We start from the raw sequence: 25,787 nt of genomic DNA, 5'->3' as shown, positions 1-25,787 counted from the left end.
TACATATTTCAATTTATATCATAAAACATATTTCAATTTATATCATTATAAATATATATATATATATATATATATATATATATATATATATATATACACAACTCGTCTAAACATCAGCCCAACAATGCTAGATCTGTAAATATATATATATATATTACTGATTAAATGTTCAACTACTAGAACCTTTACTCCAACGTAATCCTGTAATGCTTTTTCACAGAAACAGGGTCATTTGTATAAACAAACATACAAGATGAATTTCAATAAAACTATTGCATAACAACATAGGATCCTAGTGAATATTTGAATATATCATAGTCTGAAAACCATTTTACTACAGGACAAGTCCAAAATTCTGGTTGATAAAGCTCTGATGGTCAAAACTGTTATCGACTGAAACCTGAATTTCGTTGTTTTCGAGTAAAACGTTGTCACACTTGACACTGCAAATAGCAAGAGAGTTTTTGTAACACCAGATTGATTTTCCACGTTCACAGATAACAACGCAGTCGTTTTGAGTGCATGTTACATTTTCACACTCTGGACTAATAACAACTAGATCGTTACCGTAACAGACAGCTTGCTTTGTTCCTTGAGGTAAGAAAGCAATCAGTTTGCTAAAGTAATTCAAACTTCTCCCTAACTGGACTATTTGGCAGCGTAGTCTCATGCTATTTGCAGGAATCACCTTTCCTGGACCAGGATTGATGATTTGGCGCTCTGCAGCGGCAGATGACAAATCAACAATGGCTGGCCATTTGAAAAGAAACTCCTTTACAGTGTCTTTCTGTCCTGATGGTAACGCTATGATATGTATACAGTTTCTGTCTTCTTCAATTGGCAAGGTATTTTTGATTTGGCATACGCGGCTGACAGATGCCAAATCAAAAATACCAGCCTAGGAAACAACTACTTCACATAAGTCCTCAACGTCCGATTGTCTGAATCCTTCATTAAACAAATGCATTGAAAGTCCAACTGACGTCTGTAAAAGTTGATTGTTTTGAAAGGTCCTTACTCTGAAAACTAAAAAAAAGAATAATTATTAACATATCGTTGTTATGAATGCATGGATAGAATAAATGGCATCATATATAACTACAGACTGGGGCATTGTTTTTATACATTTGAGACAGTGAAAGTATCTGTATTGGGTTTTAAATGATCAGACTTTATAGCCAATGAATTTTTGCATTTGTTATTTTGATCTAAGCCACTGTTTTACGGTAGAACTTCCTGAAGCTTTTTAACTAGGATATTGAAATCAGAGGTTGTGTGTCGACCTTCTACACAGAGGTGTTAATTTGTATACATGTACCACTCGAACCTTTTATCTTCCTGTACCACTCGAACCTTTTATCTTCCTGAATATGCATGTACCATTCAGAGATTGGTCCGATTACTTTCAATGTAATTGATTAAATTCCAATTACTGTGTCAATTTTACGATTAAATTTAATTAATGATAACATCATTTCTCAAAATAAATGATTAAATTAATTATTTCATTGGCAAGTAATCATGATTACATTTGATTACAATGAATTTCAAATAACCCATTTGAATGATGGAAATAAATAAAGGTTTCATGTAACTAGCACTTTTTGAGAAAGGATTTTTTTTGTTACGTTATTGAATAATAACTTCAAACTTCGTCAATTTAGTAAACCACAAAGATTCACAACATATATACATGAACATTTTGTCACTAGTTAGGAACCATTACTCTTTACCACATTAATCTCTGAATTATGTGGACTTCAGCCGAATGAAAGTTTGTAAAGAAGATTGGTTTTTGTCTTTCTCGGATCTTCCAGACTTTATATGTATTTCAGGGTGCAGTCATGGGAAGTTAGAATATGACAGAAATAAAGTTACCAGTTAAAAACATTTCTACAATTGTGATAGAATTGTTTAAAAAATTCTAAACAAAATATAAGTATTAAAAATCCTTGCAATTTACATGCCCATAAATATACCAACATTTGTTTATTTTAAACAACATATTTGTCACACCTTTTATAGGTGTTAATTATATAAATTTTCATATGTCTAAGTTTTCTTTTATCAAATATATTTTGTCCTACAGATACATACAATTGGTAATTGCAATGAAAACAGACCTTAATTGGTCTTCTAGAATGTCAATTCAAAAGTGACAATAATCACAATATTAACAAAGGATTATAATTTAGGGTTGAAGAAAGTATTACTTGAAAGTTACATTCATTATCAAATGTACATATAATGTTGACTTTCAATACTGTAACATTTTTTTCACTGAAGTTAATGCATCAATAAACATGCTTAAATTAAACAAAACTATTTTAACAAGTTAAACATTTATTAAATACGAATAAGAAAAAGTTTCATTTAAGGCATGCCATATTGACCATTAACCTAATTTTAGATTTTTTTTCTTCATTGTATTCAGAATGTAATCAAAAAGTAATCAGGATTACAGGGTATCTTGAAAAGTAATTGATTAAATTAAATTACATGTAATCAGATTCTTGGCTGATTAATGATTACAATGATTACTTGAAAAATTGTAATCAATTACAGCTGATTAATGATTACAATTACAATAACCCCAAGTCTGGTAACATTGGCCTTGGATTTTTAACAGAAGATAACCAGTCATTTGAAAGATACAAGATATATGAGTACACATCGTTATCCATGCATAGGAAAAATATCCGAAAAAAGATCTGAACTTTTAAATATATCTTTCAACACATGTTTTTTTTATAAATAAACTACAAATTGTTTGTTTTGTTGGCACATTGTTGTCAATATAATGGAATTGTATGCGACTGTCATACAAGTGAGAGGTTTAGCTATGAATAAAACCAGGTTTAATCCACCATTTTCTACATAAGAAAATGCCTGCACCAAGTCAGGAATATGACAGTTGTTATCCACTCGTTTGATGTGTTTGAGCTTTTGGTTTTGCCATTTGATAAGGGACTTTCCGTTTTGAATTTTCCTAGGAGTTCGGTATTTTTGTGATTGTATTTTTTGCTCGATGGTATAGGGGTCTAAGAAATCCATTCACAGTATAAGTAGTTACTAGCTTGTTGACCTCACTGCCATGAATTGGCACCTCTATTCGACTCGGGTTTTAAATGATTATATTGCAACTGTTCTAGACAAATGTGCGCATAAAACATCTATGTCAAAGTATACCCTTCAAGTCAGTCCGATTTGTCAAGTTTTCAATAGCTGTTCAGCAGTCATACGTGTACCTAAACAATGACTGAACTGACCGACGATGCTTTGTTTGTTTTGTTTTTTTTTTTTGGCAAAGAATGTGGCATGACAAACATACTTTTGCTTGTGACGATTAGGATTGCACATATGCTAGTTGTTTGCAGATATGCATTCTATCTCCTTTATTGCCAGTACCATTTGAATGGTAAATTTCGACTGTTTTCCTTTGACACATAACTCTAAGGCCTTTTATGCAATGTCATGATGGTTCTTACGCGCTCAGATGTATGAACTGTTTTGCACCCATACCATGTGTGCCATGAATCTGTATGATGTCCACATTAAGCCATCTCAATTGTTTACATAATTGCAGCATTCAAATCGTACATAAGTGAATATTCTAATTTTTTCAGTGGTATTCGTAGCAATAAATGTGCACAGATACAAGAAATCTTCTTTTCTTTTTATGGCATAAGGAATTATGTGTTTGCGTTCAATTTAAGTTCAATTACTATAATTTTTCGGATGAGTTGTGTTATGGTCTATTTATGCATATATTATATATATGCTTTTTTATTTCGATGTCTGTAATTCGGTATATTACATATCTTGAATAAAAACCTTTTTTTTCGTATATGAAAAAATAAAAATTCCTTGCAACGTTGCCTAGAAGTTAATTGTTGTTAGATGACCAGTAATTTCTTTTAGATAAACATTACCTGTCCAATCGAGTGTGAGAACTTCTGTTATAATACCTGGTGTCCTTCTAAACTGCTACAAAGTATAGAAATGTATGCAGAGTTTTCAATAGGACTTAATGTAATCAGTACATAAGCGACAATCTACATTATATATTTATTAGAACAATTTAAACGAAAACAGTTATGGTTTGACCGGCTGTGGCTGTATATTTATTCATCCCGATAAAAAAAAATGGACGTCCCATATTTAAAAGGGTTTTGTGACGGTCGGAAGTAAACCATAAGTGACCATATTTCTCTAGTCGTCCTTAGACATGTAGTAATTGAGAATTGATAGCGGGTTACTACTGCAACATTGTTTGTATTACTTTTATATTAACATAAATGTCTCATTGGCAACAACACCATATATTATTTTGATATGGTAAAAGATTTATTGTATATTAATGCTTCTTAGTCATGTATTGGTCTACGTGGTTTTAAAACATCAGTAATTGCATTTTACTTGGTTTTAAACCGGTTTCTCCCTTTATTCTTTAAGTCTTACTTTACTACTGAATGAAAATACACTCAACTGTTATATCGCTATTGATAAAGCATACGTACACTAAATTGATAATACCATAGCCTGTAACTGCATCCATTGGTTGACTGTGGTTTGCTTTGACAAAAAGTAAACAGATTGTCATTGTTTTTGATTTTGAGATTCAAATGATTGATGCTGCTTTGAATTATTTGTCCATTTACAGTACTATTCGAACGTTCCATTGTTAAACTGACTTTTTCACAAGTAGTTTGCTCCCTGTGTAGACATTTTTTCTTATGCTTATCAAATGTGTCGGCATTTGATACGGGATATGCATCTTTTTCTGTTGTTGACGGTTTCTGCGCATCTTCGTATCCATGTTTTTTCCATAGATGCCCAGGAGAGCATAATTCTACAACAGAAGGGAGGTTTTTACTGAAATAGTTATATTGTTTATTCATTATGAAACAATGTTGGTTAATTTAAATAGTCTTTTTAATAAAGTAAATTAGTTAATGAATTGAAACTGGTAGTTACGCTTAAAGTATGAAAATATCTGTTTGACCATGGAAGTATTATATTGACCATGGTTTGACGATTATTACGTGCTCACTAGATAATACTTTATTGACTAAATTAATAAATTATGTTGCTGACCATCAGATTATTTTTTTTAAATTTTATGACGACAGGCGAAATATATCTCTGTGTCTACAGTTTATTATTAGATTTGGTGTAATAAATTTGTTCTTTTAAAACAGTTATTACTATTTACCTACTTGTACGCTGGGTTTTTTTTCACATTCTGTTATCACGGTTTTTAACTCGCACTTGCGCTGTGCGGTAACCGAAATTCAAACAAAAGTTCTCGTTGTTAAGGTCTTTGCATACTGGTAAATATTTGCGAATTAGAGTATGAGAAGAACATTTATGACATTTTTTGTAATATAAACGATTTCTGTTTACAAGAAGTTTCATGTGAATTTGTTTTTAAACGAAAACTAAGCCATTCAAGTATGTATAACATTTCATTTTTTTTAAGCTGAAGATTTATATGACTTATAATAGCTAACTTATGTTTATTGTACTTCTACGGATATATAACACCAACATGGTTCTCAAGTTATTGTTTCTTATATTTCCACGAAGATATAGGTAGGGATCAATAAATGGTCGGCTGACGATTTTTTGAAGCCAACATGACGTCATGGTGCACTTAAAATAAGCTTAAAATGTCAATAATCGTGCGATCTAATGTGTTTAACAGAAGTGTTTTTCTATCAAAACAGTATTAGATGTACATGTTTGAATCCTAAGTAAAAATGTATCTTGAAAGTGAATCTGAAACTTTATGCTTATATTTATTGACCTAACAAAAGTAAATTGACAAACATTTATGATTATGTCCAAAATGTTTTGTTTCTTTTTTTGTCAGAAAAAATTGATTTTGTTCTATACCTGCAAAAAAACATGAGTAGCTCTAAAGTGGCACACTTTGATGCAACTGTTTGTTATTTACACATTTACCTGCTGGTTCCCAGATGTGATCTTTATGTTTCATATGTCATAGAGACACACTTTGGGAATTTTACTAGACATAAGTATGAATACTCATGAAAAGCAGTCAAATTAAACTCATAGGAAGATCCAAATGAAGGTGAGGGTTAATACAGATTTGAAGTATACCTTTCAACTAATAGAAATTCAAGGCATATAAATAGTGAAAATAATACGCACAGTCCTTTGTTATCACCTTTGAAAAATAATACTGCAGAAATGTCTGTTCTAGGATACAGTTCTTTACGAAACTTTAAAGAGATAATTTTATCCGTAAAGAGGAAATTGCAGTGTCTTAATTTATTTAGAAAAGTGAAACCTAAATTGAAAATGTAAAACTTCACCAAATCTGGTTTATTTTTATAGATTTTAATGAAATTGACTCAAATATATAGTTTTATAAATATTTCCTGAAGATTGAGAGAGTGTTGTGTCTTAAATATGATGACTCAGCCTATTTCTCAGTTAACAGCATGCAAAGACAATTCATAATATATGCATATATGTAATTTAGATTGTTAATAATTAATAACAGTTATTCTTCATATTCATAATGTTCATCAAAACTCATTGATCTTTTATGAACATTGGTGTTGTTTTTTGGTGTTTTAGTAAGCCGTAACACCAACTGTGCTTTTTTTATGAACGCGGCATTAGAGAATACAAGCTAGAGATACAAGAATACCTCTATGAAACTAACATAGTGTGTTCTTTCCTAAACATATACTGTATATACTATATTCACAAAAAAACAACAGAATTATCAAGAAAATTTTAGGTTCCAGAGACAAAAAAAAACAACAAAAAACAGATCATTTGACCGGTCAAGGCTACGATTTTATTGTTATGAAGGTCTTTTGAATAGAAAACAAAAACCTTGATATAAAGTTATGCATGCAGTTCTATAAAACTTATATAATTGATTTATATATCAAACTGGAAACTTTATACTTACAACTTTTGCAAGAAAGTATGGCTTTGTTTGAACACTACTTATTCATATGCTAGCCAAATTATGTTAGATATATGGTAAGATATTTTAAATAATTGTGACACAATTTCTTAACTGACCATTTGAGGAAAAAATTGGTAACTTTTAAAGATAAATGAGCAAACAGTAAGATTTAGACTAGATACAGAGAGGATTGGATACCTTCTATAATCTTAAAAATAGAATGACTTACTATCGAACTGTTCTTTTACTGTATTATGAAATGCTTTCAATTTGTTATCAGAGAAGCTTGATACAGGTTTTATGCATTTCATGTCACAAAACAAGGGTTATGGTAAGATGACAATTATTAAAGTCATGCAGTGACTTTTAAGGCTCTATTTCAGATAAGAAAGAAGTGTGTGAAATATTTGAAAAAAAGGTAAGTGTAGATAATTTGACCAACAGACATTTAAAAAAAACGAACTTCGAACAAACGACAGATTCTTATTTCATCTCTTTTTCTCTTTTTGTAGTATTGTCGTGTGAGACAGTAAAGTGCCCTGTATAAATAATATATGCAGTCATGAATTTACTGTAAATAAACTGATGAACGTGAAAAGACATCGTACCTTGTTTTCTTCCACATGACTATTATGTTCAAACCAACAATAACGAAACTTAAATTCAATTTCAACGTATCCAAGTATGTATCACTATCTACGTACCATCTTTAATATTACGTACGACATATGTAAGCATAAGCCTGGACTGTTAGACAAATCATATCCGTAAATACTTGAATGTTTACGAGATACCAATTAGCACTGAGATATTATGCTATCGTTGAAATCGTATAATTTACTCCATAAAATCGTTGATTGCAGCAACGAATAACGACAACGTAGTTGACAAGTATTACCTTTTTGATAAACATCAACTATACAATCTTGTGTTAGGAGTTCTGTTAGAATACCTGGATTCATCGTGCACCGCTACAAAGTACAACAGTTAATGCAATGTTGTTTATAATACATTCTGTAATCAGAGCCGATAATCTACATATCCTATCATTTAAACACGTTTTTGTTTTTATGTCTAGGTACTGACAAAGTTGTGAAAAGATCAAATATATACTATCAAAGTTCCGCCAAAAACACAATCCAACTTGTTGCGTTTCAAATATGATAGTCCATTCAGAAGATTGAGGACAATCCTAATCTATTCAGCTTATCAAAAATTATCAAATAGCTTCAATGTATTTTGTTCCGAACAATTATACTTCATTGTCTGCAAAATAACTCTTGCGACAATCCTCTTGCAAACCTCTCAAAATGTTGATGTAAGCGTGCTCACATGAGACATCCGAATAACGTGTGTTAATTCTGACTGTACGGGACTGTGTATAAACACCTTCTGCACAACTAAACGGATGTCCTACGTTGTAGGGTTTTACTGCAGGTCGGAAGTAGATCAAATATGGCCGTAAGTCATGGTTGGAGTGTTCGAGTATTTAAAGCTATATTACTACAGTAATTGTAACTATTAAAAATGAAAATGCTTGACACAAGGTTGTACTTAATTACTCGTAACTGTTGAATGAGGTTAACGGACATCAGTTATTTTCGGTCCTCAATGCTCTTCAACTTTGTACTTGTTTGGCTTTATCACTATTTTGATATGAGCGTCACTGATGAGTCTTATGCAGACGAAACGCGCGTCTGGCGTATTAAATTATAATCCTGGTACCTTTGATAACTATTTTTACTTTTTGTTTTATCTTCTGAAAGTAACTTGGTTTTAAATTCAGATTTAATTTCCGTTGATATATATTTGAGGATAAAAATTCTCAACTGCTATTTTTCTATAGTTAAGCTTACACTAAGTTGATACTGACATAGGTTGTATCTGTCTTAATTCCTTTATTTTGGGGAATTTTAACAAAATGGAAAAACAATTACCTTGTTTTTGGTATTGAAATCTAAAGGTATATTGCTGCTTTGATTTATTTGCCTATTTTCAGTTGTCATCGTACATTCTACTTGGGAGCTAACTTGTCCGCAAGTAGTATGAACACCGTGTAGACATCTGCGTTTAAGCTTCTCAAATGTGTTGGCATTCGTCATGTTTGAAAAGCCATATGCATTATCTTCCTGTGTTGAGGGTTTCTGCCGATGTTCATATTCATGTTCGTGCAATTGCTGTAGAGGAGGACACGCTTCTACGACTGAAGGTGATGTTCTTACTGAAATATTTAGATTGATAATTCATCACGAAATCAATACTTAATAATGATAGTAGTCTTTATTATAGCGTTAATTGATTAATAATCTAAAATTGAAAAAAATATGCTTTGGGTTTGAGCAATGGTTAATAGACTTTTTAGTCAACAAGAAAAAAATCAAAGATAAAGTTTGTTTTTTTTTCTTTGTATTTGTGAATATTATTACACAAACAGATGCACAAGAACATTAAGGTATTTCTTATGACGAATGACCTGTAAATCCAGATATTTTTTGCACTTTTTGTGATAGGTTACAGCAACAATTTTCTCCCGTTTACATTCCTCTTATATTTACACGATAGAAAAGATACTAGCCAATACATGATCGACTACAGTTTTGTTGACGGCATTTTATGTATAAGGATAAAGATTATGATTTGTCATGTAAGTGTTGCGTTACCATTAAAAGCAACCAAAACATCTATAGGCGTACAATGTTGTGTGTATATGCACATATGTTCTATCCAAATGTCTCAAATGTACAATTTTAAAAGCTAAGTAGAAATATAATGTTAAAGTTAAATTGAAAGTCTATGAATATAGTGATTGCCTAAATCTAAAGTTATTGACAACAACTAATCAACCTGCCCAAAATTCATGCGTTCAGTTTACATATTGATTTCTTTTATTAGAAAACATTTCGTTTGTTTGATTCATGCAAAACCGTGCTGATACCTGCATATTCACATAGTTTGATATTTGACCGTATGTTATGTTTACATTCCTGTAATTTGGCTTACAGACTTTAACAGTAATGTCGAACACATGACAGATTATTTTCTAAAACAATTGCTCTTTTCTCTTATTGTACCAATGGGTTATTAACGTGTTGATTGATATAGTGTACATAATTAATAATAACTGCAGTCATGTTTGAACGGAAAAGATATATATATAAACCTGAAGGACGTATGACCTTTTTGATACGTCCTGAATATGAGGCTTGTTTTCAAACCCATGACAGTTATGTCCCATCCAGCTATATCAGATTCAATGTCATCAAGCAATCTCTCCCTATCTAAGTACAATCTGTTTGCTAGTTTAAAAAATATGTAAACATTAGCCTGTACCAGAACTGATAGACATATCATATTGTAATGAACGAAGTTGTAAATACTTGCATGTCTAAGAAATAGCTATTAGGACTGACATATTATATCATAATTGTTTTATCCGTTATATTTTGCTATTAAATCTGCTCCATATAAACAAAAATATCTACAATGATTATAAAGAAGATGACAAGTATTACCTTTTGGAAAAGCATTTCCTTTCCAATCCTGTGTACGGACTTTTTTAAGAATACGTAATTTCTTCTTACTTTGCTACAAAATACAAAAGTTTATTAATTTTTTTATCGGAAACAATGAAGTCGGTTCAGGAGCAACAGTCTACATTATACAATTCAGATGAAAACAATTTGAACGGAAAACGTTATGTGTAATTTTTCATGAAAAAAAAATGTATGTGTTTACGTGAAAGTACTTACAAAGTCGTAAAAGACTTAATAGATACGATCAAAGATTTACAATAGACACAATAGTAAGTCGCTTGATACATTTTAAACAGGGTTATTTATTCAGAAAAATGTAGACATCTTACCTGAGGCTTATCGTCTGTGTTTGTGTTCCTTAAGGGAGAGACATTCTCTGTTGTTGATGTTTTAAATAAATATGTTTGCCGATGCAACAAACAGGTTTTTCTGTTTTCTTGACATGGTTGCATAGAAACACACGCTTCTGCGTCTGGAAGAAACATAAATTATCTGAATAAGTTGGGGATTATTATAACCAAATTAATATGGATGATTCTCGTAGGGTTGATAATAAAGAAAATTTATCACTAAATTTGGGAACTCTCTGAAAATAAACAAAACTAAAAAGTATACAAGCAAATTAAATTGTATCGTTTTTGTTAAGCTTTATCTGATAAAATTACATTTAACATATATAATGGCGATTTAAAACTACGTTTATTGATATCTTTCAAAGAATGAGCAAGGCATATGGAGTATACAATTTTTATTTTAATCGAAAGAGGTATTATTAGGCTTAAAACACGTCGGTTTTCCTCAAGTTTAATGTGTTGTTTTATTTACCCCTGACGGACACAGGTTCCTACAGGATTTTTTGTTTTAATTCCCAATAGCATTATATGTTCAGGGCATTCTCAATGTGAACAGGTTTTGAATACTTTAAATTCGGAAATAATGCGACTTTTTACTGAATGCAAATAATCCTACTACAGTTAGTAATGCAACCATTAAAACATGCATAATATATTTGATGTCTGATTCATATCTATGTATGCAACTTTTTGTGAAATCCCAATAATTCATCTAGAAAATTTGTTCGTTCTGTCAAAATCGTGTTTACAAAAGATCTCAATAGTTTAAGGAGGCTCCAGGGTATACAAATTTCAACCAAAATTTAAACATTATTATTATCACTACAAATTTTACTTATTACACTATTAGTTGTTACTTTATTATATGGTACAAAAACAACAAAAAACATCAATTCGTTTTGGCCCCAGTTGACTTTAAGGGTCTGCTTACCCTTCCGGAGCACCTGAGATCACCCCCAGGTTTTGTTGGGGTTCGTGTTGCTCAGTCTTTAGTTGTCTATGTTGTTTCTTGTGTACTATTATTTGTCTGTTTGTCTTTTTCATTTTTAGCCATGGCGTTGTCAGTTTATTTTCGATTTATGAGTTTGACTGCTCCTCTGGTATCTTTCACCCCTCTTTTAAAAACTTTATATCATTTAAAAAGCTCCAAATTATCTCCCTTTGGTGCAAAAATGCCATTTTTTGCATTAATATTGAAATATCTTTTTTAACTCATCGATGACCTATTTTTTTTTTTATTCTTATTTTTATTTTTTTCAAATAAGCTGTACTTTTAACTAAACAATTATAAAATTTATGCGATTTCTGTAATTTAGTTCTTTTTTCATTTCGATATAACCTCAATTTCTTCTATTAGTTCAACAGAAAAAAGTACCTTAACAAAAATGCATGCTTCTTTCGAAGGCGGATTGTGTGCTCAAATGAACGGTGACCCCCTTTTCATTTTATTTTTCTATTAAGTATATGATAAAGTTCATTTCGTTGCTGGGCTTCCAAAATGTTGTAAATCACAAATTGTTCCCAAAAAAAATATCTCACAAACTGGCTTTGAAAATTTGGTCGAAATGCATGCTTCCAAAATGTCGTTTGTGAACTTGGAACATTTTTGTAAAAGGCAGTGAAATAAAAACTTTAACATTTCTGGATTATCCTAAAACTTAATTTATTTTCACAGAACTAAAGACATGTAAAAGTATTTGATTCCTTACAATTTTCAAGTTTTCATACAACATTTTGGAAGCAAACTTTACAAACAACTAAGATTGGCAACTTTGTAACATGGTTTATTTCAAATGTTTTGATTGGTCTAACTGTGTGATACTTTTGAATATCAAAGATTTTCTCCTGCCAAGACGATTTATGTCAAAAAGTAGTTTTAGCCAAAAAAGTTATATACGACATTTTGGAAGCCCAGCGACGATTTATTGAAAAAAAAATAGCAGATTCCTATATTAAAAAAAAAATTTATACCCTCGAGCCCCCTTAATGTAAATCTGAATTGTCATGGTAATATGTGTAGCCTGCTACCAAATACATTGTTTAGATTTATTTAAAATGTCAAAATTTCACAGAAGGTTAGAAATATATTCATTTTTCTAACTTTTCTAGAAAAAAAACATTTAAAATTTAATTTTTCAAAAAAAGGCTTGACTAAATATTGTTTATCATGAGTTTATAAACTTTAAATCAAGAAACTTTTATTTTCAATTTTACAGTTTGAAATTTACAGAATCTTCAAATAATTGGGCTTACAAACCATAGAAAAAAAGATTATTTTGGACAATATTTTATTCTCTCTATAAATCGTTCTTCAGTTTCTTTTTTCATTATATGTGTATGCATAAGTGAAAATTGAATGGTCCAATTGATAACTAATGAAGTTTATTAGTAAGACTGCAAATATTTGATGTTGGACGATTACCCTTGGGATTTATTACATATGCAAATATTGTTTATTAACAATGAAAATAAAGAAAAATATCGAATATGACCGTTTGAAATTTACAAAATCACAGACCTAAAAAAATAAAGGAAATACTTTGACACATTTTGTTTTCTTTCATTATTATCGTCTTCCGTTTCTGTTTGTGTGATTATTGTGTGCACACGTATAGTCACAATAACTACTGTAGTCAAGTTTATAAGGAAAAGCAGTAATGTAATAAAATAAATCTCCACAAGTGTCTATTGTTTACAAATTGTAGTATTAATTCTCCGGCTCGAGTGTTATGCTTGGTAGCTGAATTGGAGCAAGCCTAAAAAAATTAGCGATGCATTAATGACAAATGCAATGGGCATATTGATGTTTGTTTTATCAAGGAATTGTACTGGTATGTACAATTCATTGATGGTATAGTGATTACACCTTTTGTGTTATAGTCACAATCGTCAATGTTAAAAATAGGTCAGTGTTTAAAACTGTCATCCGGAATACACCCTTTTTTATGATTTTAAAAAAAAGCTTTTATTTCTTTTTTTTTTTCTAGTCATTTTATATTTCGATATTCCTATATACTCATACTCAAGAACGTTCAAATGTAGAACATAATTTTCCTAAAAATAAATAACACCCAGACTAAAACAATTTCATACAAATTGCAGAATAGAACATGAACAAACAAAGACATAATATATATTTCATAGATTACAAAAGCTAATTATCAATGAGACAGAAATCCAGTTTATTGACATGTATTGAAAATTAAGCGCTTTAAGAGTATAACTAAAGTATTGTTAGATGTCAACACCCATGGTTTAATGATATCATGAACAGAGTTATTAACCTTTGCATTGTTATGACAGTGGTCAACCGATTAGTAATAAAACCAATCTACAGTAAAAACAATAAAATGACGTCATGGAAAAAATGGTTAGTAACAATGAAAATCAATGATTGAGTATGACTGTTTGAAATGTACAAAATATAAAACACTTTGGCTCACAGTTGAGAATTAAGAAAAATAAAATATTTTGACACATTTTACTTTCTTTCTATAAACCTTCTTTAGTTTCTCTCATGATTTTTGTGTGCATGAGTGAAAATTGTATGGTGAAAATAACTGTAGCCAAGTTTATAAGGAAGAGCAGCAAATATTTAGTATGAGACGATTACTCTTGGAACGAGTTGACATATCAACATTAAAATACGAAATGTGGGTTGCCTTACCTTAGACTATAAAATGGCCATGTCAGCAGACGCTAAATTTTATAATCACTATCTAAGTACTATCTTTATATTATTGTTGGTTTTTGTAAGCATTATCTTGTAATAGGATGGATGTTTAGATTATATCTTCCAGAATATTTCTGTTTGTATTTAAAATCAAAGACATACAGTTAAGTACATCGTATCAACTAATAGCTAAGTACTGAAACGTTTAACTTTATTGTTCGATAACTTTTTTTTTCCAATTCAACGTTTACCGAGCCTTTGAAGATTTTACTTTATGTATCAAGTGTAATGTCAAAATCTCCTCGGATTTTTATGCTGATTTTATGTATGAATGTTACCTTTTAAGATTTTGATTTCTAATCTTTAAATAAAATGGAATTCTTAATTTTTCTGATTGGTTAAGTCAACAACATATTTGCTTGATCACTGTTCAAATTACTGGTAGCTGAACACGCATGCATGACTCTCAAGTATTTTGTTAGTGTTGTCTTCAATACCAAGATATAAATACATATGTCAAATAAAACATTCCTTTTGATAGCAAAACAAATATTGTTACACATGTATGAGTTGAATATCTGTATTATGAAAACAATTATTAGAAAAAAGTATTGTGATCTGATGAAGCTTTCAGAGTTTGTATATTATATATAAAGATATTGACGCATGTATCACTGACATGTATATACCATTGTACTTACCATCAAAATGTGGCTTGTCTGAACAAATGTTGTCACAAATGGCAATTATGTATCCACTGATGTTTGAGGGGTCAAAATTTCTAATGATTAGGGTGCATTTTCTTTTCTCATTTCTTATTACATGCTTGTTGCTAGGCAATACATGAACTAGGAAATTAACAACTATAGGTCACCGTAACCTTAGATTGATTTTTCTGTTCGGTCATTATCTCTTGATATGTTTAGGTACTTTTATATGTTCATCCTTGGCTTTAAGTTAATGAATGTGAACGTACCTGATAAAGGTAAATCGAGAATAGCGCTCTGGATACACACAAGTTTTAAAGTGTTATATTTTGTTTATCATACTATTATAAACATTTATATACCTATGTGGGTTTTTTTTCTTTTTCTTTCAGAACGACCGCTATTTTTTTAAAGAATCAACCGGACTATACCAAGCTTCAGTGAACTTTGATTAAAGTCATACAATAATGACCTGTGTAAGGTCATTATTTTCCTTGATTACAATGCAAACTTTAATTTACCTAAACATTTAATTCGTTTGATAGTTATCGTGTGCTGTGGATAAAGACATAAACAATCATGTCCTCTGTTTTTTAGACTGAATTACCAAAAATCGTCGTGGACACACAATTTAACGTTCACAACAAATAATGTGAAATTTTAGTTACTCTATCAATGAAGGGACGATATTTGAGATGAATATGATAATGCAAAACTCTTCATAGCACTAATAAAACAAACCAGATTTAACACATCAGTGTATAGGATTTTGAAAAATCTTACTGAGTCACACTGTTTTGGAGACCATACATTGCCGATGTCGTGCTCTATTCGTGTCAGTTTGGAATTTATTACATCTATACCGTTTACTCTATCAAATAATCAAATGACAAACTATTTTGATTTATAAGGAAAAACATCCAAGTGCTTTATGATAGGGTTTGTTTGGGGGAATATGATATTTAATTCTGACTAAGTTTCTGATTTATGAAATGTCATTCAAAAGTGAAAACAATAATTTTGTACAGCTCGTTAAAAACGCTTGAAAATTTATTTGTTTTTCCGCGATACAAATCTCACGACAAAATACACAAAAAACATCCCCCTTTCATAAACTAAGTTTAAAATCAATTACTTACAAAGTGACTTATAGTTCTGTTACACCGTGGCAATTCATTTAAGTCGTGCTTTATGCATTTAGTGATATAATTTTGTAACTATATAACGATTCCTACAGCTAATATCTAGATTATTTCAGTGAGCTTTATTTCTCGTTGCAATTGAGCCGTAGAACGTATTAAACCCAGAACGCAATAGAGAAGAATATCCTACTTTAGTTTGGTCTGTATAATAGATGGAAATCTTGCAAATCTTTACGAAATATAATATTTTTATGGTTACCGTATATAAGTAGGATAATGCATATCTTAAGGTTTTTCTTGTCGTATAACATACTTCAGGTGTCAGGATTCTCTAAAGAAAAACCTCCCTCCGATTTGATCATTCATGACACCCCTTGGTGTGTGATAGAACATGAAGGACTTTAAAGTATGCATCATATAACGATAGTTTTGTATTTCAATTTAACTGTGTGATAGTATATCTGTAAATAGATTGCGTTTAGTGAAAATCATTATTGAATGTGTACTTATTATGTTCTTGTTGCCAATGAATTCGTATTAAGAAACATCCACGTATACCTCGGGGAGAGTTTATTAGTACATTTAGTATTTATTACATGCTTTCTGTCAAAAATATTTTTTTAATAATTCTTATATGATTTGCATATTAGGGAATACGTTGATATGATTGGTCGAGAGAACTTCAGATGTTCTTGACTTTGTTTATTTTACGATGGACGACGTTGAACGAAACTTTTTTTTGTAACTAAGGTAAACAAGATGGCGACAATAATATCACTTGAAGTTACAATATTTATTTTCACTTTGAGTTAATCGTTTAATTAAATAATAAACACAAAACATTCCTTTGAATAACAACAAAGAGTTTTTGTAGTTAATTTAAATCAGAGAGCAAATTTCATGGAGTACAATTTTGGCGGTAACCAACAAATATATTCATGCGCCAGGCCAATTCAATGACACAATATACAATTTACGTGTGATAGAGGTATCTACTGTTTCAAGTCACTCACTATCATAAAAGTCCTTCGGACTGTTATTTGTTTGTGAGTGAAATTGTCGAGTTTATACACCAATAAATTCCTTTAAAAAGGCGTTTAATCCTATAATTGTAAATTAATTATAAAGTATGGAGTCATTGAGCAAAGAAAGAAAGTTGTCAACAAAGTTGATATCCTGAAGTTCATGTTTCTACTGTATTTTTGTGTCTAAATGATCGAATTGACCAACGTGTTTGTAAACATACATGTAGTTGTATGATAAACCCCATCAATTCAACATTTAACAGCTAATACCTCACATATTTATTAACGTGAACAATATACCTAGATAGAAAAATCCTGCATCAGCTAATATCTCGGGTGTTTGTCCCTTCCACATCCTACAGCCTTTAAAGCTGGCCTTACGCGATTCTTTTGTACAATACTGCTGGTCTCTTTTCTATATTTCAAAACAAAGATAGACATGAATTATTTGTGAAACATTTTCAAATACATGTACCATCACATGAATTAGTAAATTACATAAAAGTTTTAAACTAGTGTTACACCCCAGCGTTTGACCGTATACATCATCTCAGTATATGCTGACTGAATGTTGATTGAATTCATTCAAAAATGGGTATATTTTCTAAAGTACACCTAGAGAAAGATTGATCGATTGTTGGTTGCTTAAACGTCCAGTGTCAAATATTTCATGCGAGTTCGAGAAGATTTAAAGTGGCAATATACTAAATTTCAGGGTAGGATGTAAGAAACAACAGTGGATCTGTAAAACGCAATTATTGCAACATTTAAAAAAAATGATACTTCCGCGAATTTGAAGTGATATAAAAACCAGGAATTATTTCAGTTGTTACTTGGAAGGCTATATTATTCCATCATTGGACCGACATTGAACCTATGTCTAATATGAAACCTTACATCGTTGTGCCAACGTTTATCCATCACGTTGGCCCAACATAGGACCACTTTGCACTTATACATTGAGCCAACGTCTTAAAATAACGTTGGGACAATGAATGTAAATACGTTGGGCCCTTGTTGTGCCAACGTAAAAATGCTGTCTGGGTGGTTCCAATTGATGGCTTGGGGTTCTCAAAACATAAGAAATCATAATATATCACCTTTTGAAGATGTTCATTTTTAATTATGTTTAGATCTGTAGTCATAACATGACAAGAGGGCTGTAAATATTAGGCGAGTAGGAACGGACATATGTCAGAGGAGTTTTAAGTATTGTTCTAAACCAAGGTCCTGCAACGCTTTGGGTGCAATGGGTTTGGTGTAAATGAATAATACAATAAGAACATACTATTTTGAAAATACAATGGACTTTTAGATGTTACCTTCTTGTGATTTAGAACGTTGCTGATGTTGTTTGCATCAATTCCTTAATTGGTAAAATGAACAAAAAGAAATTTCCTCTTAAGTCTGTATATTTGAGAAAATCTATTTATGCATCCTTTGTCAATTGCATAATCTGTTAAACATTTTAGAATTTAACAAGCAGTGACAAAATAAATGTTATAATGTAATGTAACCATGGCGGATAATGCAGATGTGAAAGAAGGTCATTAACATTCCAGAAGGGCGATCTAGATTTAGAAGACTTTTTTTCACATTAGGCCGATGGTAATGTTGGTGTCTCACAGTAGTACTAAACAAGCTCATTACAATACATCACTGAAGGCAAGACTTGACACATTTCCGAATCCGTTGGTGTTATCATTGCAACCATATGGCATTGCAATACCTAGTTCCCTTATCCAGAATTGTTCTCTATTTTTTTCGAAATGATTTTATTTTATATAATTTTATGTGTTTTTAACGCCATTTTAAGCAACGCTTTTAAACTATTTCGTGGCGGCCAGTTTTTATTGGTGGAGGAAGCCGGAGTGCCCGGAGAAAACCACCAACCTTCGATAGGAAAACTGACAATCCTAGTCAATTCAGATTGGAGTCGAGTGCACCCGCACGAGCTGGGTTCGAACTAACAACCTCAGTGTTGGCTGGCTAGTGATTACATTAGTAACTACCTAGACCATTCGGCCACAGAGGCCCCTTTTTTTCGAAAAGAAGTCTTAGTATAGTGTATTTATGTAGTGATAAATTTTCTCGATGATGCGCACTTTCAAAAAATGTCAATCCAACAAACTCAACACATATGTTGAAAAGGAAAGGTTCAGAATTGTAATGTCTTTTTGTGTATTTGTTGTCCAAATCTGTCTGGTTATTACCACAGGGATAGTGTATCTACATATTCAATTTGTGTAGAAAAGGCTCTGTCAAAAAAGATTCTTTAAGGTGGTGTATCAACAAAAATATACATACCTCTGCTTCATCTATAATCTTTTTATACACTTTAATGGAGTCCTGAAAGACAAATATTCATCATCATATACATTTTAGTGTAGTTTATTTCATAGGCATCAGAACAAGTATCATTATTCCTTTTCTAGTCCTGGAAGCGCTTTACTAAAACAAAAATACAACGGGGAAAAGAAGAAAGCATAATGACAAAATACAACGGGGAAAAGAAGAAAGCATAAGGACAATAAAATATTTTTGTTCTAAAAAACTGAAAACACCATGGCAAAACATACAAACAATAAAACACTAAAACGAAACATTAAATTGAGTTTTAAAAATCACATGAAAAAAAGAGTCCAACTGGTGTGCTCCAAAAAGATTGCAAGTTCTGATTTCACATGTCACAAGTTGTGTAACTCATTCCACGTATAGTATCTCATTTGATTTAACTTGACAAAAAAAAATGATACATGTAATTTAAAAACATCAGAATGATCATTTCAAGAATATCAATTCAATATAAAAAAATGATTCACAAATCTAGTGCTTTATAATGATCTGTTTGACGATTCCATTTCAAAAAATGTAATTTCGTATTAAAGCATGGAAAATTGTCTTATTACTTAATCAACGAGTATATTTAACGCAATCCTTTTAATGACATTACCATAAGACGCTTACGTAAGTTATCTACGTTCATGTCTGTATTATAACACCCTGACGTACCCAAATATAATCTGAGGTGGAGCATATGAAATCAAATATGACACCAAAGTAGGTCTTTTGCATAACAAGGTCAGAAGTCTCGTTCATTGACGATGTGGTAGGCAAATGAGGCATTTACAAAGATGAATGACAATGATCGGCATTATAAAATAAAATTGTAAGTGGATTACATGTTTAGCGTGAGACATCATCGATAATCTAAGATACCAAAAGGACATCCAAACTAAAAATTCAAAAAAAAACTGACAACGCTATGGCTTAAAAAAATAAAGAAAAACAGACAAAGAACAGTGAAGAACACAACAACAAAAAACTAAAGACTAAGCAACACAACCCCAACCATGCATGCGGCACACTTCGTGTTGCTCGTTTTTTACAAACTCGGTAATATGTCTAATTCAGTCGGTCACATTCGAGGAAAAGGAGACGGCATTGTAGTAACGATAATGAAAACATGTCCGTTTTCATCTGTGAAATAGGTATTCCATAACATGCAACCAACGCCTGATGACAATACGAGTAAATTTTATGAAAGGATAATTTATATTTCAACACTTGGAACAGTAATTCTCAATCAAGGAAATACAATCTCTGGAATATTGTATCAACTAGACGGGTGCCACATGTGGAGCAGGATCTGCTTACCCTTCCGGAGCACCTGAGATCACCCCCAGTTTTTGGTGGGGTTCGTGTTGCTCAGTCTGTAGTTTTCTATGTTGTTTTTTTTGTACTATTATTTGTCTGTCGGTCTTTTTATTTTTTAGCCATTGCGTTGTCAGTTTATTTTCGATCTATGAGCTTGACTGTCCCTCTGGTATCTTTCGCCCCTCTCTTCTAGAAGATATAAACCTCGTATGTAGGCGATTCTGTAATGTTGCTACATAGAATTGGAAATTTCTCAATTGGAAGCTGACATCATCTCTTTTGTCGTAAAGATTTGTTTTCAACCGACCCTCATTTTCAATTTCTAAGTGTGAGTCGAGATACAAGCCAGACTTGACTTATCTGTTGTATCCTTTATTTTAAATCCGATAAGATAGATACGTTGACATCGTTACCAAATGTTTCTTTATTTAGTGAGAGTACTTCGTCTAAATAGCGGAAAGTGAAGTTAAGGGGTACTGCATTCTTTTTTTTGTTCTTCATTAGAAGTTCTAGCATGAATTCGGCTTTATCTCAAAAATGAAATAAGTTGACAAGAAGGCGTGCACTGTTGGTTCCCATGGTAATTCCGATCGTTTGTTGAAAACACCTCCTTTAATCGTAACAAGTATGTTGTCAATCAATGACTTGTTTCATGACTTAGGTCGTGTTGAGATCAAAAGTTGTGTACTGTAGCCTCTTATCACTCAAGTTTTATGTGATGTACACTGTTTTAACATTTAATTTGTTCTCATCTGTTCACCGGTTTTTGCACTAAACAGGAGATTTGTTCACACGTGTAAACTACATGTTAGAGTTGTGTTACATAGAATAGTATTAAACATTGCAGAATTGCTTTGCTTATCTTTATCAGTTTGAAACAATTCACGCGCTTTTGTAGTCGTATGTTTTATTGTTGATACATATTTTGATTCCAAATTCTTAAAAAAAAACAAGAGTTTGTTTTAGAATCGAAGTAAAAATGTTATTGTTTCCATCAAACATAGTTGAGAAGATGAAATAAAGTATACATTGAGGTTTCAAAATGTTTTAAATGTGTTGTTTAAACACACCTTCCCCTTTCCCCAAGCACATCTAACCCAACCCAAGAAAGATAAATGATGGTCCCTTATAAAAATGTTTTTTATTCTAACTTGATGTACTTTTTTTTCCGTAGTAAAGAAGGAAATAAATTGTTCGTTAATGCAGCATTAATGCAATCTTAAACTTCTATGCACTATCAAATTAGCTGCACATATATGTGTTTATGTGTTCTGTTCTTGGTATTGCTGCCATCAATTTATCAAATACATCGGTTTAACTATGAGGTCAATCTTTGGGGTATCAAAGTAATCATATAATCACAAATGTTTTGCAAATATAATACGTATAACTACAAAATCATACAATATTTTTTCAAAAAAGATAATCAAATAATAAAAAAAACAGTCGTAGATTATCAAATAATCATGAAATATTTGGTCTGATAATAAAATAATCACTATCCAAACGGCCAAGTAATCACATAATCAAAAACTCTATGAGTAGACTCAATTATGTATAGGAATATGTTAATGCCTTGGTCTGCTTTCGACCGGCAATATAATATTTTGCTAAAGTTTGGCTTTCGTCTGGCTGCGTGGGAGGCATAAGTTCCAAGTTACGTCTTGTTATAATTGGAGTAAAACACGTTGTCTCTTGCAACGCTCCATGCAGTTACGAACGCCTGCAACACATTCGCCTATTGCAAGGCTTAATTTCTGAGCCTATCAAATGTAGACTTTTTTCTTGTAACATTGTTAATATTACCTTTCCATGATCAACCTCTAATTATATCAAGTATTAATCGTATTCAACCTGAACAATAATTATATATTTGCCACTGAACGAAAAGCAAACAGCAATCAAACAATCAAACAACCACATATTTATTAATTTTTTCTTGAAGAGTCAACTTATTTAGGAACGACAATTTCAAGTCCATGATGTGTGTGATGATTTTATTGAGTCTGAAAGGGGTAGTAAATTCATTTAGTTCTTTTAAAAACTGATAAATATTTGAATTTTTGGACGAATAAATTAGAAAAGTATCAAATTATTGATCATGCTATAATCCTTTTATTTCATACATATGGTATTTCCTAGAATATTTCAAATGCAGTTCATTTTTCTTAATATTTACTTTTTTGTTCATTTGTCCTAAGCAGTGTCAACATTGACTTTCGCCTGCGTGTAATCAAATACCGATTTAATCATTATTTAGACATTGATTTGTATCAATGGCAAATTAGTAGAGTTTAGTTAATGTGTTCAGGATACACCCAGGATACCACACCACAGAGTTTATATTTATGTGAACTAAGATCCTTAAACCATCGGTATGTATGACCAAACCATGGAAATGTTTTACCGAAAAACATTGATATATCAGTACATCAGAATCAACAACTTGAAAATTAGATGTCTAATGAAAAGAAGTATTTCATTTAAGGTATATTATCGAAAAACATGTGTAATATTTACCCGGAAATGACCAAAAAGTTATTATGAAAGATATTGATTGCTATGATCAATGAACCAGGGACAAGTTCATTATCCAGATAAGGTATGTATGGTCTAAATTTAAAACAGATGAATATGTGTAGAATCAATACAAACCTTTGCAGTATCAAACAAATCCATATGCATCTGTAAGACACAAAATAATGAACATGAATATTTCAATTAGTAATTTGGAATTGTTTTATTTCATATGAATAGAGAAAATAATATCATCATTTACTCATCATTATCGTAGAGTTCGGTATTTTTGTGATTATACTTTTTATAAATGATGCTAGCGCTTTACTGAAATATGAAAAAAGTGGTGAAAGAAGCTAAGAAGATGGCAATAGAGAATACTTTCAGTTCTATACAACAAAACGCTCTGTGTCAGAAAAGGTAGCAACAAAAAAAAAATACCTGAGAGAACGCAATAGTCTAGGTTTTATTAATCTAATGAAAAAAACATGAGAGGAGCTTGTGCGCTCAGTATTGTCAGAATCAAGAACAAAGTAAAATAACAAATTATGAGACTCCAAGGTAAATTCAAAATAAAAGTCATATGGCAAAGTTAAAAGCTCAAACACATTAAAGAAACTGTCATATTCTTGACTCTTAATACAGGCATTTCCGTATGTAGAAAATGGGGGATTAATTATGGTGTTATAGCTAGCTAAACTCCTCATTTGTTTGCCAGTCGAATATAATTCCAGTAAATTGACAATAAAGTGTGAGTATAACAAAGAGATGTAATAAGTAAAAAGGTTAAAAATTAGGATGCAGCAGTCAACATTGTGTTATAATATTAATAACTATAAAAAAAAAACAGCTATATATTTCAACAAACTAAATATCATAAAGACACTCAACAAACAAAGAATAACAGCAGAAATGAAAGAAAAGAATACACAAAAGCACAAAAGTACAATAACAATGGCGGAATGCATAAGAGCCTGGACATACCAATTAGAATATTACCAAAAATGGACTAAACAGTTAATGTTAAAAATATACATAGACAAATTGAAGGAACACTTCAATGGTTAAAAACGTCAGTACCTATAATCTATACATTAGAACCATTATGTATTATTTGTGTAGTTCATAAAAAATATTTATCAACAATATCTTGATATCTTTCGTTGAACTTTTTTAGAAAAGGGACGAACATTTCTCTGACATAACCCTGGTTCATCAACGTTCTGTTCAGACACTGGTGACGTTTTATAAAGTCTGAATAACAGCTGCAAGCTCTTAATTACCAAATGAATTTGAAAAGGGATTTGCCATATATTCAAGTGAAATTGGTGTTTAACTGCTAAGGTGTGCGAAATTTATAAATTCAAAATTAAAGTCCTCTCGATCGTTTGTCATAGATCCTAGTACTGATATGACCACTTATGTCAAATTCGAGTTATACGTTTTTGAAAATTAGTCGAAGGAAGATGTGTATTTTGTTTTTATGTCTAGCTCTAGAGGATACATGACTGGAAAATTTAGCATTAGCAAAATCAATGGGAAGAACATCATCAGTAATGACAATATATCTGAATGTACATTATATTATCTGGCTTTACTTTATATTTTTGTTTTTGACAAGTATCTGAATGAACTCTGAGACATACGAAAGTAAAAAGAGGTCAGCAACGGTAGGCGCAGAGTTCGTTGCCATAGGAATGTCAACAATTTGTGAAAAGGACTTCCTTCAAATCAAAAAAAATATGTTGTTCATAGGAAACTGAATTATAATGATCACTAAGTTTGCTGTTGAATGGTATGTTCATTGCAAAAGAGGGGCGCAAGATACCAAAGGGACAGTCAAACTTATAGATTGAAAATAAACTGACAATGCCATGGCTAAAAAAAAAAGAAGACAAACAGACAAATAATAGTACACAAGACACAACATAGAAATCTAAAGACTAAGCAACACAACCCCCACCAAAACTATGAAGCTATGAAGGACTTATGATTCGTTTAAATATCATCCTTGTGAAATGACATATTTCTGTACGTGGGATTACCTTCAGTTGGCGCTCATTTATTCCGAATTCTATCACAAGACACACGTAGTAGTACGATTAACATACAAACACAATATCATTTGAAGCTTTGTCCATGTGAAGAAGAGTATAAATTCATCAAGAAGAGATTACAAATATTTCACGTTTCAACTTTTTGATTCTACGTTTTATCAGAAACCTGAT

The 25,787-nt window shown here is 31.3% G+C and overlaps 1 protein-coding gene across 1 annotated transcript in view; it reads right to left on the bottom strand.

Moving 5' to 3' along the window:
- Positions 1-77: 77 nt before the first annotated feature.
- Positions 78-25,787, bottom strand: part of LOC127712763 (uncharacterized) — a 32,714-nt gene continuing 7,004 nt past the window's right edge. The window contains exons 5-14 of the mRNA XM_052219383.1: positions 23,698-23,727; positions 19,693-19,734; positions 17,686-17,800; positions 10,815-10,957; positions 10,465-10,537; positions 8,890-9,173; positions 7,851-7,923; positions 4,521-4,852; positions 3,933-3,987; positions 78-1,026 (exon numbers count right to left, since the gene is read on the bottom strand). Coding sequence (XP_052075343.1) covers positions 899-1,026; positions 3,933-3,987; positions 4,521-4,852; positions 7,851-7,923; positions 8,890-9,173; positions 10,465-10,537; positions 10,815-10,957; positions 17,686-17,800; positions 19,693-19,734; positions 23,698-23,727 — 1,275 coding nt within the window. The 3' untranslated portion in view covers positions 78-898. The remainder of the gene's footprint in view (positions 1,027-3,932; positions 3,988-4,520; positions 4,853-7,850; positions 7,924-8,889; positions 9,174-10,464; positions 10,538-10,814; positions 10,958-17,685; positions 17,801-19,692; positions 19,735-23,697; positions 23,728-25,787) is intronic.

The sequence above is a fragment of the Mytilus californianus genome, unplaced genomic scaffold (assembly GCF_021869535.1).
Source record: "Mytilus californianus isolate M0D057914Y unplaced genomic scaffold, xbMytCali1.0.p SCAF_8, whole genome shotgun sequence".
In the NCBI taxonomy this organism is placed as follows: domain Eukaryota; kingdom Metazoa; phylum Mollusca; class Bivalvia; order Mytilida; family Mytilidae; genus Mytilus; species Mytilus californianus.
Note: the sequence above shows the minus strand (reverse complement) of the source record. Positions and strands in the feature narration are given on the sequence as shown.